Genomic DNA, 16,470 nt, shown 5'->3' with positions numbered 1-16,470 from the left:
CCTGACTGTTGCCCTATTTCCTTCATAAAATCTGTTGCTTACAAAGTGATCATAAAAGTATAAACCAGTCAAGTCAATCCCCTGCATAAAATCCATCATACTCAAAATCCACACATTCCACCCTTACAATCCACAACACAATCTTGCCCCTGCCAATTCCAACTTCATCTCATGCTCTTTTCCCATTTTCCCATTGTGTGCTCTAGGAATAGAGGCCTTTCATCCTTTCAAATATGCCAAACTCTTCCACTCTTGAGGATTTACATAAACTGTACCTTCCTTCTGAAATGCTTGTTTCTATCCATCTACTTAGCTTTATCACTGTATCTCCTTATTCTTCTTGGTCCTTTATTCCAGAATATAAGCTTCACTTATGTTTTGTTTTGTTCACTGCTCCATTGTAGAAGAAATGGAGTAGCCGTCATAGTCAATACTTGGATGCAATCTCAAAAACAACAGAATGCTCTCTGTTTATTTCCAAGGCAAACCATTGAATATCACAGTAATCCAAGTCTATGCCCTGACCAGTAACGCTGAAGAAGCTGAAGTCGAATGGTTCTGTGAAGACCTACAAGACTTTATAGAACTAACACCCAAAAAAGATGTCCTTTTCATTATAGGGGACTGGAATACAAAAGTAGGAAGTCAAGAAATACCTGGAGTAACAGGCAAATTTGGCCTTGGAGTACGGAAGGAAGCAGGGCAAAAGCTAATAGAGTTTTGCGAAGAGAACGCACTGGTCATAGCAAACACCCTCTTCCAACAACACAAGAGAAGACTCTACACATGGACATCACCAGATGGACAACACTGAAATCAGATTGATTATATTCTTTGCAGCCAAAGATGGAGATGCTCTAAACAGTTAGCAAAAACAAGACCCAGAGCTGACTGTGGCTCAGATCATGAACTCCATATTGCCAAATTCAGACTTAGATTGAAGAAAGTGGGGAAAGCCACTAGACCATTCAGGTATGACTTAAATCAAATCCCTTATGATTATACAGTGGAAGTGAGAAATAGATTTAAGGGACTAGATCTGATAGACAGAGTGCCTGATGAACTATGGACGGAGGTTCATGACATTGTACAGGAGACAGGGATCAAGACCATCCCCAAGAAAAATAAATGCAAAAAAGCAAAATGGCTGTCTGAGGTGGCCTTACAAATAGCTGTGCAAAGAAGAGAAGCCAAAAGCAAAGGAGAAAAGGAAAGATATACCCATTTGAATGCAGAGTTCCAAAGAATAGCAAGGAGAAATAAGAAAGCCTTCCTCAGCAATCAACGCAAAGAAATAGAGGAAAACAATAGAACAGGAAAAACTAGAGATCTCTTCAAGAAAATTAGAGATACCAAGGGAACATTTCATGCAAAGATAGGCTCGATAAAGGACAGAAATGGTATGGACCTAACAGAAGCAGAAGATACTAAGAAGAGGTGGCAAGAATACACAGAAGAACTGTACAAAAAAGATCTTCATGACCAAGATAATCATGATGGCGTGATCACTCACCTAGAGCCAGACATCCTGGAATGTGAAGTCAAGTGAACCTTGGGAAGTATCACTACGAACAAAGCTAGTGGAGGTGATGGAATTCCAGTTGAGCTATTTCAAATCCTAAAAGATGATGCTGTTAAAATGCTGCACTCAATATGCCAGCAAATTTGGAAAACTCAGCAGTGGCCACAGGATTGGAAAAGATCAGTTTTCATTCCAATCCCAAAGAAAGGCAATGCCAAAGAATGCTGAAACTACCGCACAATCTCGCTCTCATCTCTTGCACTCATCTCCCATGCTAGTAGGGTAATGCTCAAAATTCTCCAAGCCAGGCTTCTGCAATACATGCACCATGAACTTCCAGATGTTCAAGCTGGTTTTAAAAAAGGCAGAGGAACCAGAGATCAAATTGCCAACATCTGCTGGATCATCAAAAAAGCAAGATAGTTCCAGAAAAACATCTATTTCTGCTTTATTGACTATGCCAAAGCCTTTGACCATGTGGATCACAATAAACTGGAAAATTCTGAAAGAGATGGGAATACCAGACCACCTGACCTACCTCTTGAGAAATCTGTATGCAGGTCAGGAAGCAACAGTTAGAACTGGACATGGAACAACAGACTGTTTCCAAATAGGAAAAGGAATACATCAAGGCTGTATATTGTCACCCTGCTTATTTAACTTATATGCAGAGTGCATCATGAGAAACGCTGGGCTGGAAGAAGCACAAGCTGGAATCAAGATTGCCAGGAGAAATATCAATAACCTCAGATATGCAGATAACACCACCCATATGACAGAAAGTGAAGAGGAACTAAAAAGCCTCTTGATGAAAGTGAAAGAGGAGAGGGGAAAAGTTGGCTTAAAGCTCAACATTCAGAAAACTAAGATCATGGCATCCAGTCCCATCACTTCATGGCAAATAGATGGGACAGTGGAAACAGTGGCTGACTTTATTTTTCTAGGCTGAAAAATCACTGCTGATAGTGATTGCAGCCCAAAACTAAAAGACGCTTACTCCTTGGAAGGAAAGTTATGACCAACCTAGATAGCATATTAAAAAGCAGAGACATTACTTTGTCAACAAAGGTCCATCTAGTCAAGGCTATGGTTTTCCAATGATCATGTATGGATATGAGAGTTGGACTATAAGGAAAGCTGAGTGCCGAAGAATTGATGCTTTTGAACTGTGGTGTTGGAGAAGACTCTTGAGAGTCCCTTAGACTGCAAGGAGATCCAACCAGTCCATCCTAAAGGAGATTAGTCCTGGGTGTTCGTTGGAAGGACTGATGTTGAAGCTGAAACTCCAAATCTTTGGCCACCTGATGCAAAGAGCTGACTCATTTGAAAAGACTCTGATGCTGGGAGGGATTGGGGGCAGGAGGAGAAGGGGACGACAGAGGATGAGATAGTTAGATGGCATCACTGCCTCAATGGACATGAGTTTGGGTATACTCTGGGCGTTGGTGATGGACAGGGAGGCCTGGCGTGCTGGGGTTCATGGGGTGGCAAATAGTCGGACTTGACAGAGCCACTGAACTGAACTGAACCACTGTTCTTTTCTCTGGTGCTGCAACAGTGCCTATCATATAATAGACCCTCAGTGAATCCTGTCATGAAATGAATTTTGCAAGATTTTTTTATATCCTTCTGTTTTATGACTATGTTGATTTAGTTGGTACTATGATATTGTATTAATAATATCCATTTCATTCCAGCCCATCCCTCCAATATTCTTAATGTCCAGAATTTGAACATTGTTCCTTCCAATAATATCCTCACCCCTTTTTTTGCTTTTAGAAATCTTTGTTTTGGTATTTTTCAAGTGTTTGTTTCTGTTTTCATCTTTATATATGTATCTTTTATATACATATATATATATAATATTAGCCTTTCATGGAATATAATACATGTCAGTTCAGTTCAGTCGCTCAGTCGTGTCCGACTCTTTGCGACCCCATGAATCGCAGCACACCAGGCCTCCCTGTCCATCACCAACAAGAATATAAAACATAAATATAAAAATATAAATATACAGCTCAGTGAAATATCAGAAAAGGGACATCTTTTTAACAATTAATCAGGTAAAACGTGGAACAAGATAACCTCCTTGTGCCTCTCCCCATCACAGCTCTCTCCCTCTCTAAGTAAAGATAACCAATATTTTGATCTTTACAGCACATACCTTCCTGCTTTTCTTTAAATTTTACCACCCCTATGTGTTCCCCATAACCCTAGAAATTGGTTTTTGTCTCTTTGGTGTATTATATAAATGGTATCATATAGTGTACACTTGTCATTTTTATCATATCCCTGCTTTTATATTAAATGTAGTATCTATTTGCACAGGTCAGTCATCTATCTATCCATTTATTATTTATATTATTTTTTGTGTCCTTTATTTTTCCATAGAATATTTGAGGTGGCTTACAAAAATGCATGTAAATATAATAAAGCAGAAAAAAGAGTCAGGGTCAGGAAACATACAAATAAATAAACCTAAAGGAGTAAAAGTGTGTTCTGTTTGAAAGTTTGAATATGAGCCTCCTGGAGTCAAGAAAAAAATAGAAATATAATTAACTGTGAAATTCATATTATTAGTGAAATAAACACATATACCAGTTCCTTATTCAAAGAATATCTAGGTCTGAAGGTTTTTCATTACATCATCCTTTTTGAAAGGACACCTAATATTCATAGACATTCTCCAACTCTTACACACATAATAGCGTTTTATACAGGTACTGGGCAGTGTATCGCACACTTTTCTGCTCCTCAATCAGCATGTGGGGATTTGTTCTAATCAGCTTGACCTTTAGTCTAGTAAAGACTAGACTGTTCCTGTTTCAAGCCTCTTTTTCTATACAGGCCAGTGTTTTTCCTAAATATAGGAAATTAATACTTTAAATTAGTCATATTGGAATCTTTTGTAGTCTTAGTCTTATACTCACTGCTCTAGCTATATGTCAGAATGTTTGTATGATGGGATAATATTATATTCAAATATGGGGTAGAACCTGATTAATATGGATGCTGTTAAAGGATCATTTGTATACCAATTAAAAGTAGGTGTCAAGCTGCCAGTGAAGAAATAACCTGCTGTGTTTATCTAATCATCTCCCCTGTCACTCTATCCTCTGGACCTTCGCAGGACAGTTATGGATAAATGCCAACAGGTGACACAGCCATGGCAAATGTGTGTTCAGGCTCTTTAGGGCATTTGACAAAGTTGACACAATTTGCATTTTCTTGAATTAATACTTCTTACAATAGTTAAATCTTGCTGCTGTCTTTTAGTAGGACATATCTCAAACTTAGAAATTTCAGGATGCAGCTCATGAGCATCAGTTTCATCTGAAAAGGCATAGACTGACTTATGGAGATTGCTTTCTAATTACTTGTATAAGAAATTATCTGAAAAGAGAATGTGCTCATTCAGATGAGATCATAAATGACCTTGATTTTTGGAAATCTGTCCTTTCACTTCTTCATCCCCTCCCCATCAATGTTTTTGCTGTTGTGGTTCTTGTTCTTTGTTTTATTTCTTTTCTCCTGACTTTTCATCTCCTCTTCCTCTTCTTATTTTCTTCCTCCTACTATTTGCTTCTAAGGCTTATTATTATTTTCAAACAAGTTACCATCTGTTCTGTCTAAAAGTCACATACAGTCATGGTGGCCTAAAGTTGGTGTTTGGTTACGCCCTGAGTTTTTACCAAAAGCAAACAATTATAGACCTGTGAGACTCCTCAACCTGTATTCATTTTCTGCAGAAATGTTTACTAGAGGGCTATTGTCAAATTTAAGGTCCATTAAATTGCTGAATCATCGCACTGAGGATTTGTGTGCCCACACGTGTATTTGTGTGCCCACTTGTGTCTTTGTGTGTGTGTGTGTGTGTGTGCGCGCTTTCTAGAACTAGCTGGCAATGATGAGACTGCAATCACTGATTACCAGGCAGGTTTCCATCAAAACCACAGCTCACTGGACCTTTCATGTTTCTTTTCTTTGTACAAGGCCTTGACAGAGCCACAACTTGAATAGTGAAACAAATAACAGCAATTGCTCTTAGCTGAAGAAGTGGAAAAACTATGCCCTAGGTTTTAAAGAAATAATTCTCTCCTTCTGTCGGTTGTTCTATTTGAATGTTAATAAAGAATTGTTGCTTGCTATTTTCGTAGCCTGGATTAACAGCTTCAAAAAGATCCTTTTAAGGAGATCTAATAGGAGAGGAACGGAGCCAGACCTTTTTTTTCCTCTCTTGCCCAAAGAGTGAATCATTCATCTCCCAAAATGGTTACAAAGTCCAGAAGGAATTACACGGCTGTTTTCCTTAGGAAGAGGGATGGCCTGAGTTGGGGGAAGGGGATAGAAATTATTTTTTCTGCTAGATATAAAATCAGAACAATTCCTCAACCTTAGAGTGTTATTTCTTTTGCCTTATAAAGATGAATTTTATTCTTAAATTTAGGCATTTTAAATTTATAAGATTACTAAGCATTTGAATAACTTGTTCCCTCTCCTTTGCAGTCAAAAATACAAATTGTATTTTCCATTTTTTTCTCCTTCTTTCTCCCGCCCCCTCCCCCTCTCCATTATTTGTCCTTTAATTTTTTTTGTTTCAGTTTGAAAAAAATGATCCCAAGTGAAACAGGAAAGAGGTTTAAATCCCTTCTTTTCTGCAAAGAATTTATCATGCAGAATATGCCTTGACTGTGGTGAATGTTTTCCCCAAACAACTTCTGACTTGATTAGTTCATGTTTAATATTAACGCACTGCAATTGCTTTTGGGAAGAGGTCCTTCACTTCTCCATTCTTTTGAACAAAGAATATGTGGTTGATTTTTTTTCTCTAATGGAATGAAATATTTACTATTTTATTATAATTGCTTTCTTTGTTACTTGTTGGTAATTTATCATGGTCTTTGAAGAGCTGGGACACTTTTGTATACATGCATATGAATTTAAGGATTTTTTTAGTTCTGCAGATTTAACTGGAAGTTGTCAACTCCTATGTCAAAAATAGGTTTGATTTTGCTAAGAGGTGCTTTTGGCTACTCTACATCCTGCTACTGATATTTAACTTAAGTATGTTACTAAATGGGCCTCTAGAGTGAAGTAGAAAAATTTGCTATAGAGGAATCCCTTGAATAAAGTTGGGCCATAGCCTTTCTTCTGCAGTAAAAACAACTCAGAGTATGGTGAGCATCTTTTTTACTTATTTTTTTTTCCTGCTTACATCAGAACATCATCTCTTTCTTAATTGTCAAGTCAAAATTATAATGTCAGAAGTTCCTTTTCACTGAATTATTCTGTAGGATACTGTTTAGTGCAATACCTGTTAGATTAATTTCTGAATACTGCCTTTTTCTGTATTTTAAAATTAAACTCGTTAAACTGAAGAAATTGGAATCTTGGTTTGACTGTAAGCCAGGCATATTTTTGTGAAATTTATTACTAAATATTTATATTTTGATGCCATTACAGTTTAATTTAGATTTGATTTTCTAATTGCTAAAGATTGTTTATAGAAATACAAGAGTTTGTATTACTGACATTATACCCAGCAGCCTTGCTAAATTTATGTACTGTCTTAAGTTAATTTGCATTATTAATTAGTTAATTCATTTGTTAATGAATAATTAATTTATTTGTATTTTCATTTTTAAGTTGATACACATATCATCTGTGAAGAAGTCAGTTTTTATTTCTTCTTTTTCTTTCTTTACACTTTCACCCTTTTTTGTTCTTGCACTTTTACTTCTTTTACCTGTCTTATTTCTCTGGTTAGGATTCACACTGCAGTGTTAAATAGAAATAGCATGCATCTTTGTCTAATTCCTCATTTGAGGTGGAGGTCTTTCATAATTCACAGTTAAGGATAATGTTTGCTTTTCTTATTTGTTTTTTTTTTTCTCTTTCTTTTTAAATTGTTTTATTTTTCAATGTTTACAATATTGTGTTGGTTTCTGCCATACAACAATGTGAATTAGCCATAACCTTACTTGGTTTTTATAAATGCCCTTCATCAAATTAAGGAAGTTGTCTTTTATTTCTACTTAGCTGAGATTGAATAGGATTAAATCTTGGATTTTATCAAGTAGTTTCACAACTAGATCTTTACTGAGGTGGCCATTTGATATTTCTCTTCTACTAGGGCGCTGAATTACGTTAACGTTGGAATGTTAACTTGGGCCTTTAATTCCTAAAAAGCCCCTATTTGGTGACAATTCAATATCCTATTATATATTGCTATCTTGATTTGGGGCTAGCTTTAAAAATTTTTTTTGCAACTATACTTATGAGAAAGATCTGCCTCTGTTTCTTTTCTTGTACTGTCTCTACTGAGTATTGGTATGAAGATTATGCTGGATTTAGAAAATAAATTGGGAAGTATTTTCTCTTTCTAATCTTTGGGAGAATTTGTATAAAATTACTGTATTGTTTTCTTAGATGTGTGGAACTATGGATATTAAACTGTGGATTCATTTTAAAATAAATGGGAAACCATCCCAATTTTAAAGTTCTTTTCCTATCAGTTTGGCAAGTTGAGTTTTTCCAGAAATGTCCATTTCCTCTAAAATTTAAAATCTATTAAGATTATATTTATCTTTAAAAAATATTTATTTATTTGGCTGAGCCAGGTCTTAGTTGGTACACGCAGGATCTTTAGTTGCGACATGTGGGACCTAGTTCCCTGACCAGGGATTGAACCCTGGCCCCGTGCATTGGGAGTGTGGAGTCTTAACAACTGGATCACTAGGGAAGTCCCCTATACTTATCTTTTAAAGTCATTAGAATCTGTACTATGTCACTATTTCATTTTTAATATTGGAAAATTATACCTTCTATCATTTTGTTTTTTTAATCATTTTCAAAAACCATATTAGTTTTTTCCAAGAATCAGTATTTTGTTTTATTTTCCTTATATGTGTTTCTTTTTTATGTATTTAAGTTTTGCTCTTATCTTTATTATATCCTTCCTTCTAAATCTTTTTAGTTGAGGTGTTTTTTTTTTTTAACATCTCATGCTTTTGAGGTTATAAAATTTCCTCAGCACAGCTCTAGTTGCATCTTACAAGTTTAAATGTAGTATTTTCATATCATTCAATTAAAATATATTCTAATTTATGTTGTGATTTTTCCTTTTACCATGATTTGGAAGTATATTGTTTATTTTTCAATTTGGAAATTTCCTAGTTTTGTTTTATTATCGATTTTTAGACTATTTTCGTGATGGCTATAGACGATAGCTCATTGTAATCCTCTGAAATTTGTTGAAGTTTGTCTTAACAAGTGGCCAATTTTGGTTAATGTCTCATTTGTGTTAGAAGATAAAGTATAGTCTGATGTTGTTGATAATGCTAAATTTATGTCAGATCAACTTTTTTACTCATGTTGCTCAAATAATCTATATATTTACTGATTTTTTTTCCTGCTGGTTCTTAGAGTTGCTGAGAGATGTGTACTAAAATTTCCCACTGAGATTGTGTATTTATCTCATTCTTCATCCAGTTCTGTCAATTTTTGCTTTACATATTGGGAAGCTATTAGGTAATGTTATTAGTAATGTTATTAGTTCATGTAAAGTTAGGATTGATGTATCTACCTGAAGGTTGATTCTTCAATAATAAGCACATATTTGTCTTAATCTCAAGTAATTCTTCTTGTCTTAGAGTATCTAATATTAGTATATTATACCAGTGTTACGTCTTTTTCTACTCTTTTACTTTCAGTCTTTCAATATCATTATTTATCTAAGGTGTGCTCATGTAAAAAGTATATTGCTATTGTAGTTTTAAAATTCAGTTTGATAATTTTTGTCTTTTAGTTGAAGTAGCCCAGCTGGTAAAGAATCCGCCTGCAATGCAGGAGACCCCAGTTCGATTCCTGGGTCGGAAAGATCCGCTGGAGAAGGGATAGGCTTCCCACTCTAGTATTCTTGGGCTTCTCTGGTAGCTGAGCTGGGAAAGAATCTTCCTGCAAAGTGGGAGAACTGGGTTTGATCCCTGGGTTGGAAAGATACCCTGGAGTAGGGAATAGCTACCCACTCTGCCATTTTGGCCTGGAGAATTCCATGGACTGTATAGTCCATGGGGTCACAAAGAGTCAAACACAACTTAGTAAATGAAAAACGAGCAACAACAAAAAAAACATAACATCAAATTTACCAACTTAAACATTTTTAAGTGTGCAGTTCAATAAAAAGTATACCCACATTGTTGTGCAGCAGAGCTCTAGAACTTGTTCGTCTTGCAACACTGAAACTCTGTACCCACTGAACATTCATTGTCTCTTTCAGTTCAGTTCAGTTCAGTCGCTCAGTCGTGTCCAACTCTTTGCGACCCCATGAATCGCAGCACGCCAGGCCTCCCTGTCCATCACCAACTCCCGGAGTTCACTCAGACTCACGTCCATCGAGTCAGGAATGCCGCCAGCCATCTCATCCTCTGTCGTCCCCTTCTCCTCCTGCCCCCAATCCCTCCCAGCATCACAGTCTTTTCCAATGAGTCAACTCTTCGCATGAGGTGGCCAAAGTACTGGAGTTTCAGCCTCAGCATCATTCCTTCCAAAGAAATCCCAGGGCTGATCTCCTTCAGAATGGACTGGTTGGATCTCCTTGCAGTCCAAGGGACTCTTAAGAGTCTTCTCCAACACCACAGTTCAAACGTATCAATTGTTCGGTGGTCAGCCTTCTTCACAGTCCAACTCTCACATCCATACATGACCACAGGAAAAACCACAGCCTTGACTAGACGGACCTTTGTTGGCAAAGTAATGTCTCTGCTTTTGAATATGCTATCTAGATTGGTCATAACTTTCCTTCTAAGGCGTAAGCGTCTTTTAATTTCATGGCTGCAGTCACCATCTGCAGTGATTTTGGAGCCCAGAAAAATAAAGTCTGACACTGTTCCACTGTTTCCCCATCTATTTCCCATGAAGTGATGGGACTGGATGTCATGATCTTCGTTTTCTGAATGTTGAGCTTTAAGCCAACTTTTTCACTCTCCTCTTTCACTTTCATCAAGAGGCTTTTTAGTTCCTCTTCACTTTCTGCCATAAGGGTGGTGTCATCTGCATATCTGAGGTGATTGATATTTCTCCCGGCAATCTTGATTCCAGCTTGTGTATCTTCCAGCCCAGCGTTTCTCATGATGTACTCTGCATAGAAGTTAAATAAGCAGGGTGACAATATACAGCCTTGACACACTCCTTTTCCTATTTGGAACCAGTCTGTTGTTCCATGTCCCGTTCTAACTGTTGCTTCCTGACCTGCATACAGATTTCTCAAGAGGCAGATCAGGTGGTCTGGTGTTCCCATCTCTTTCAGAATTTTCCACAGTTTATTGTGATGTAATTGCTCTTACATTTGGGCTTAATATGTTGTTTTGCTATTTGTTTTCTACTTGTTTCAGATTTTCCCCTTTTCTCTATCTTTTTTACTGTTATTACACTAAATAAGGATTTTTACTATTACATTTTCCTTCATTAGCTTATTAGTTATGAATTCCTTTTTAGAAAATTATTTTAGTAGTAATTAAGATTACAAAATACCATTAATTTATCTTATAAATCAATATTTTTACCACTTGCCTGATAATCCAAGAACCTTAGAGAAATTTGTTTCTATTTGAAGTTCTAAACTGAAGTTCAATCTTAAATTTGTTACTGTTGAAATGTATTTTAATTACACATATATTTTAAACTCCACATTATAAATGTTTTATACAGTGAACATTGATTTATTCTTACTCTTATATTTATAGTCTCCAATACTTTTTCCTTCCTGTTTTTTTTTTTTGCTACCATCTATAATAATTTTCTTCTCCCTTTAATGTTTTTTGAGTATGAATTCTTCTTTTGACAAATACTTCCAATTTATATTTCTAAAAATGTCTTTATTTTGCCTTCATTTTTTCTTATATTTCAGTATGTATGTATGTGAAAGTCACTCAGTCATATCCAATTCTTTACGACTTCATGGACTATAGAGTCCATGGAATTCTCCAGGCCAGAATACTGGAGTGGGTAGCCTATCTTTTCTCCAACGGATCTTCCTGACCCAGGAACTGAACCAGAGTCTCCTGCATTGCAGGCAGATTCTTTACCACCTGAGCTATCAGGGAAGAATTCAATATCAGCAATTTTTTTATATCAGCACTTTGAAACTGGAATTTCAGTGTCTTTTGCCTTTCATCATTTTAGATGAGATAAGGGCTCAGTTTTAGTGTAGTTCCTTTGACAGGAATATATTTCTTTTTCTCTGATATATACTTTTTCCTCTGTGAGTTTTAGCAGTTTTACTGTCACGTGCCTAGAGGTAGTTTCTTTGTATTTATTCTGTTTTGGATTCATAATTTACTTTGAATATTAGGATAATCTCCTTCATTAATTTTGAAAAATGATTGGCTGCTCTTTTCAAATATTGTTCCGTCTCCTTTTCTCTCTCCTTTCCAAGGGGAACCCTATTGCATATATCTTAGACCTTTTATCTACGTCATCTATGTTTCTTATGATCATCTCTGTTTTTTGATCATTTTATTATTGGTTAGTTCTAATCCATTACTTTCCATGCCTTGAACTGGCCAAATCTCCCCTCACCTCAGTGCCTGTACACGTGCTCTCTCTGGGTCACGGTCTCCCTTTACCTTGCCTTTGCCTTAAGTCACTTATTATTCAAGTCTCGGCTTAGCTTAACTCTCTCTAGGAAACCTTTTATGACCCCTAAATTCTTGCCTAGATTCAGAGTACTGTGTTTTTCCTCAGTGATGTTTCTTATCCCCCTCATATTCAAAATGTATGTGGGACTTTCCTGGTGGCCCCGTGGATAGGAGTCCACCTGCCAGTGCAGTGGACATGAACGAGTTCGCTTCTGGTCTGGGAAGATCCCACATGCCTGAGCGCAGCTAAGCTCGTGCACCTCGACTACTGACCCAGCACTCTAGAGCCTGTGAGCCACAACTGCCGAGCCTGCGTGTCGGGACTGCTGAAGCTCAGGCACCTAGAGCCTGTGCTCTGCAGCAGGAGAAGCCGCCACAAGGAGTGGTGCACTGCAACTAGAGAGTAGCCCCTGCTTGCCACACCTAGAGAAAAGTTTGAGCAGCAACAAAGATCCAGCACAGCCACAAATAAATAAAATAAACTTTTAAAAACCAAAAGAAAATTTATGTGTTTACTTATTTGTAGCCCCTGAACAACTATAAGCTTCAAGCGGCAAGGCTTGCATTATTCCAGCCATGAATCATTAGCATCTAGCACGGCACTTGGCTCATAATAGGTGCTCAGCAGTTCTTTGCTAAAGGAATGAATGAATGAATAAGATGCTTTAAATGTATTTGGCAGTATTTATTTTTCATGATGATGTTTACATTTATTGACATTTTAGTATATGACCTTATACGCTGGTAAAATAGCATTATTTCTGTTTTTAAAATAAGCAAATAGAAACAGAGAGGCCAGATGACTTGCTTGGGGCTTTTCCAGGATTTTCAATGGTGAATGTGTATCTAATCTCTATGTACTCTAGATTTCCAGGTATATGTCAAGATTATGTACCAAAGTTTTCTCCCACTCACTACTTCATTTCTCCTTTTACATTTTTACCACTGTAATTATCATTTGGGCTACACTGAAAGCTAGAGAGATGTATCACCCTGATTAATCAGTAATTTTGAGGATTTTTAGAGAGTTTAATCATTCATCACTAAGCAAATCCTCCTTTCCCCCCTGACTCTGTGTTAGTCTGGGCCCAGGGTATAGGAAAAGGGCATGTGACAGGTGGTAGCTCTTCCCTTTTAAGGTGATATTATGTATAGAAATTCTAGAAGATTGTGAGAGGTTAGTCATTCATATTATCAAAGTGCTTTGTAATCGAAACCTGTGAGTTAGACCCAGCTTATGAATCATTATAGTTAGATGTTAGTAAACAATTTCAAAACTGTGTGTTTTACCTGGAAGATTGGGGATGGATTCAAAATTCACTACCTTATCAGATTCTTCTGCTGCTGACACTTTGGCTAGGAAATCCTTTAATTGTTAAGAGGAGAGAGTTCTTATATAAAATCAGTAACATGGTGAATGAAATGATTTTCTCTGTGATCTCTTAAAGGTATTCTTAAATAGAAATATTAAGTCATATTTAATATTTTTAAATAGTTTATCATTAACTTCTATCCTGAGAAAGTTTAAAACTAAGGTGTATCATTTTTGTGTATTTGTGTGGGATGGGGGAAACATTTTATTTCTTTATCTGTAACTGTGCCATAGAGTGTACCATACTCAATTCAGTTGTTGAGATTACTACTAGAAGAACAGTGAGGCAAGACAGACAGTATCTGAAGGGTTTTCTAAAAACTGCCTCTTGAATGTTACACAACGGAGGCCTCTGGTTCAGGCAGGAATCTGGAAGTGGAAGCAGAGTTCGAGAGACCAGAAGACACTGACTTTCCTGAGCCCCATCCTAGCTTGACTAGAAAGTTTAAGGGTGATTTTATTCATGCCTTTCAGGTAGCATCCTTTTTAAGTGGATGGCCATGGAGCCCAAGAAGATCTCAGAAAAGCAGGAGGAAATTCTTTCTATCCTGGAAGAAAAATTTCCCAGCTTACCTCCAAGAGAGGACATTATCAACATCCTGCAGGAGACCCAGTCCAGTGCTCAGGGTGAGTGACTGTCCCCCAGCTGTGTCGTAGCTGCCAAGGGGGGTTCGGGGTGTGGATTGTTGCTGGGCCCTAGGAGGTGCACTTGTGTGTGCCTTCACTTTCTTCCCTAATGTTCATGCTTGGGCAAAGTTTTTAGGAACATTGTGTTGGCTCACCTGGAAGCAGACAGTTCGCGCTGCAGGCCTTCCTCTGAGGCCTTCGTACCTGGATGCGTGGTTAATTCATGCATCTAATAGGCACCCCGGATGCATCGTTACAGGAAATCCCTGTGCTGGGAGGGCTCTATTTTGAGAATATGACATGAACAATGTCAAGCGCAATGGGATTTCATAAATGAATTTGAGAAAAAAATAAGAGAAGACTCTTAAGCAGATAAAATTATTCTGTAAGTCTAGGCTTTGTCAAGAGAGTGGATTCCCTACTTCAGTTGTTTAACAATAGTAATAATAACAGCAACAGTTCATTAAGTGTCTAGTATACATGAGGTTCTGATGGTACAGCTTTGTATGAATTTTCATACTGAGTCCTCATGACAACCCTGCCAGGTGGAATTATTACCCCCAATTTTCAGATGAAAACGCTGAAGCACAGAAAGGCATCTTTGCTTTCGCATCATCACACACACAGCTGGCAGGTGGCCAGGCCAGGATTTAAACCCAGGATTTAAACTTTAAAGTGTACAGCTTTCTCCCTTAGTTTGGAATCCTGCAGGGGCAGAGCCTGAAGCAAAGCAATATATCTGGGAGGTGATCCCAGGAAACACTGATAGGGCTTGGAGCACTTTAACCAGCAAGTTATCTTTGTGGGATATCAGGCCTTTATCCCACTAAGGAACTCTGGAAAAGAGTGTAAAATTTCATGGCAGAGTTTTCCTACCCGAGGGGTACAGTGGCGTGTTGGAACTTGTTTATTGGAGCTCCAAGAGCTGACTGTTAAATTTTCAGGTATTTTGTGAGTGGGTTGATGTTGGGTTGGCAGGTTGAAGTAAGCCACAGTAGGAGTATTGACAGCACAGAAATTAACGCCATGAATCAGGTTTTGTTAGGAGTATACCACTTGGAATGTTGAGGGTTATTAGTTGCAGGGACTGTTAATTTTCCTGGGGTGGGCTTTGATGGCCAGAGAAAGCCCTCAGGAAGAGATGCAGGTGCCGGTGGTTGAGCGACTTTCTGGGGCCTGAAAGTCAGAGGAAATGTGGGCGGGGCACCGACATGCCTGACACACCTTCTGTTACATATGCACATGTGCGGATATGTGTGCACGTGTAGCATGGTGATATGCATTTTGTCATTCATTTTCAAAACTAGATCGAACTTTTCATGTCATTATATAGTATATAAATCATTTTATGCTGTAGTATGACAGATGGCAGCTTTTCAATCTTTGAGTGGAAAAGAAATATTTAGTAGCTGTCTGTTTCCCCATACTGCTCTGATTGATAGTGTTATAAGTTGAGAGGGCAAATATTAATAATTGGCAAATAATAGTTGACTCTGCTGACTTAATGTATATCTGAGAAAGAGATACATGCTTTACTGGGCTTTAGTATAGGTCTTCTCAAGAGTTTAGACCTGCTCTGTTGTAAAAATGTAGGGTTAGAATTCAGTATTAAGCCAGATCCGTTCCTGTTTTCCATGATAGATTTTATTGAATCACATTGGTCTGCTGACTAAAATTATGCAGTTCTAGATAATTTATCCCTTCTGGATTATTCTCGCATCATTTAAGAATCCCATAGCTCCTATTGCCAGAGCCTATTACAAGGGTGGCCAACTTAATTATGATAGATTTATGGGTCATATTTATAAAGTGCATTGTGAGTAAAATTACAATTGAAAACATGGAGGCTTTCCTAAATGCATCCTGAAAGCAAATTTTGGCCTTCCTATTATTTGGTTATTTACATGGTTATGTTGGTTTTTCTTGGAGAAGGCAACGGCACCCCACTCCAGTACTCTTGCCTGGAAAATTCCATGGATGGAGGAGTCTGGTAGGCTACAGTCCATGGGGTCGCAGAGAGTTGGACACGACTGAGTGACATCACTTTCTTTCTTTTGACAGTTCCTTTTGGAGAAGGACATGGCAACCCACTCCAGTGTTCTTGCCTGGAGAATCCCATGGATAGAGGGGCCTGGTGGGCTGCAGTCTATGGGGTTGCAGAGAGTCGGACACGACTGAGCAACTAACACACACACACACACACACACACGTTGGTTTTTCTTACCTACTCTGCTTCTCTTCTCTGCTTCTGTCTGTTGTGGGTTTTTAGTCTGACCTCTGAGTATTTAATCTTCTGGGCTCCCCTGAAGATT

The 16,470-nt window shown here is 37.7% G+C and overlaps 1 protein-coding gene across 7 annotated transcripts in view; it reads left to right on the top strand.

The window, feature by feature from the left end:
* PRUNE2 (prune homolog 2 with BCH domain) overlaps positions 1 to 16,470 on the top strand; it is a 295,098-nt gene that overhangs the window by 63,703 nt on the left and 214,925 nt on the right. For all 7 annotated transcript variants that reach the window (XM_086415566.1, XM_086415569.1, XM_086415568.1 and 4 more), the window contains one exon: positions 14,006 to 14,158. In XM_086415566.1, coding sequence (XP_086271692.1) covers positions 14,006 to 14,158 — 153 coding nt within the window. The remainder of the gene's footprint in view (positions 1 to 14,005; positions 14,159 to 16,470) is intronic.

Source organism: Bos grunniens, chromosome 8 (genome assembly GCF_055505025.1).
Source record: "Bos grunniens cultivar Pamir isolate PY7600 chromosome 8, Bosgru_T2T1.0, whole genome shotgun sequence".
NCBI lineage: Eukaryota > Metazoa > Chordata > Mammalia > Artiodactyla > Bovidae > Bos > Bos grunniens.
The sequence above is the reverse complement of the archived record's forward strand: the minus strand, read 5'-3'. Positions and strand labels throughout refer to the sequence as shown.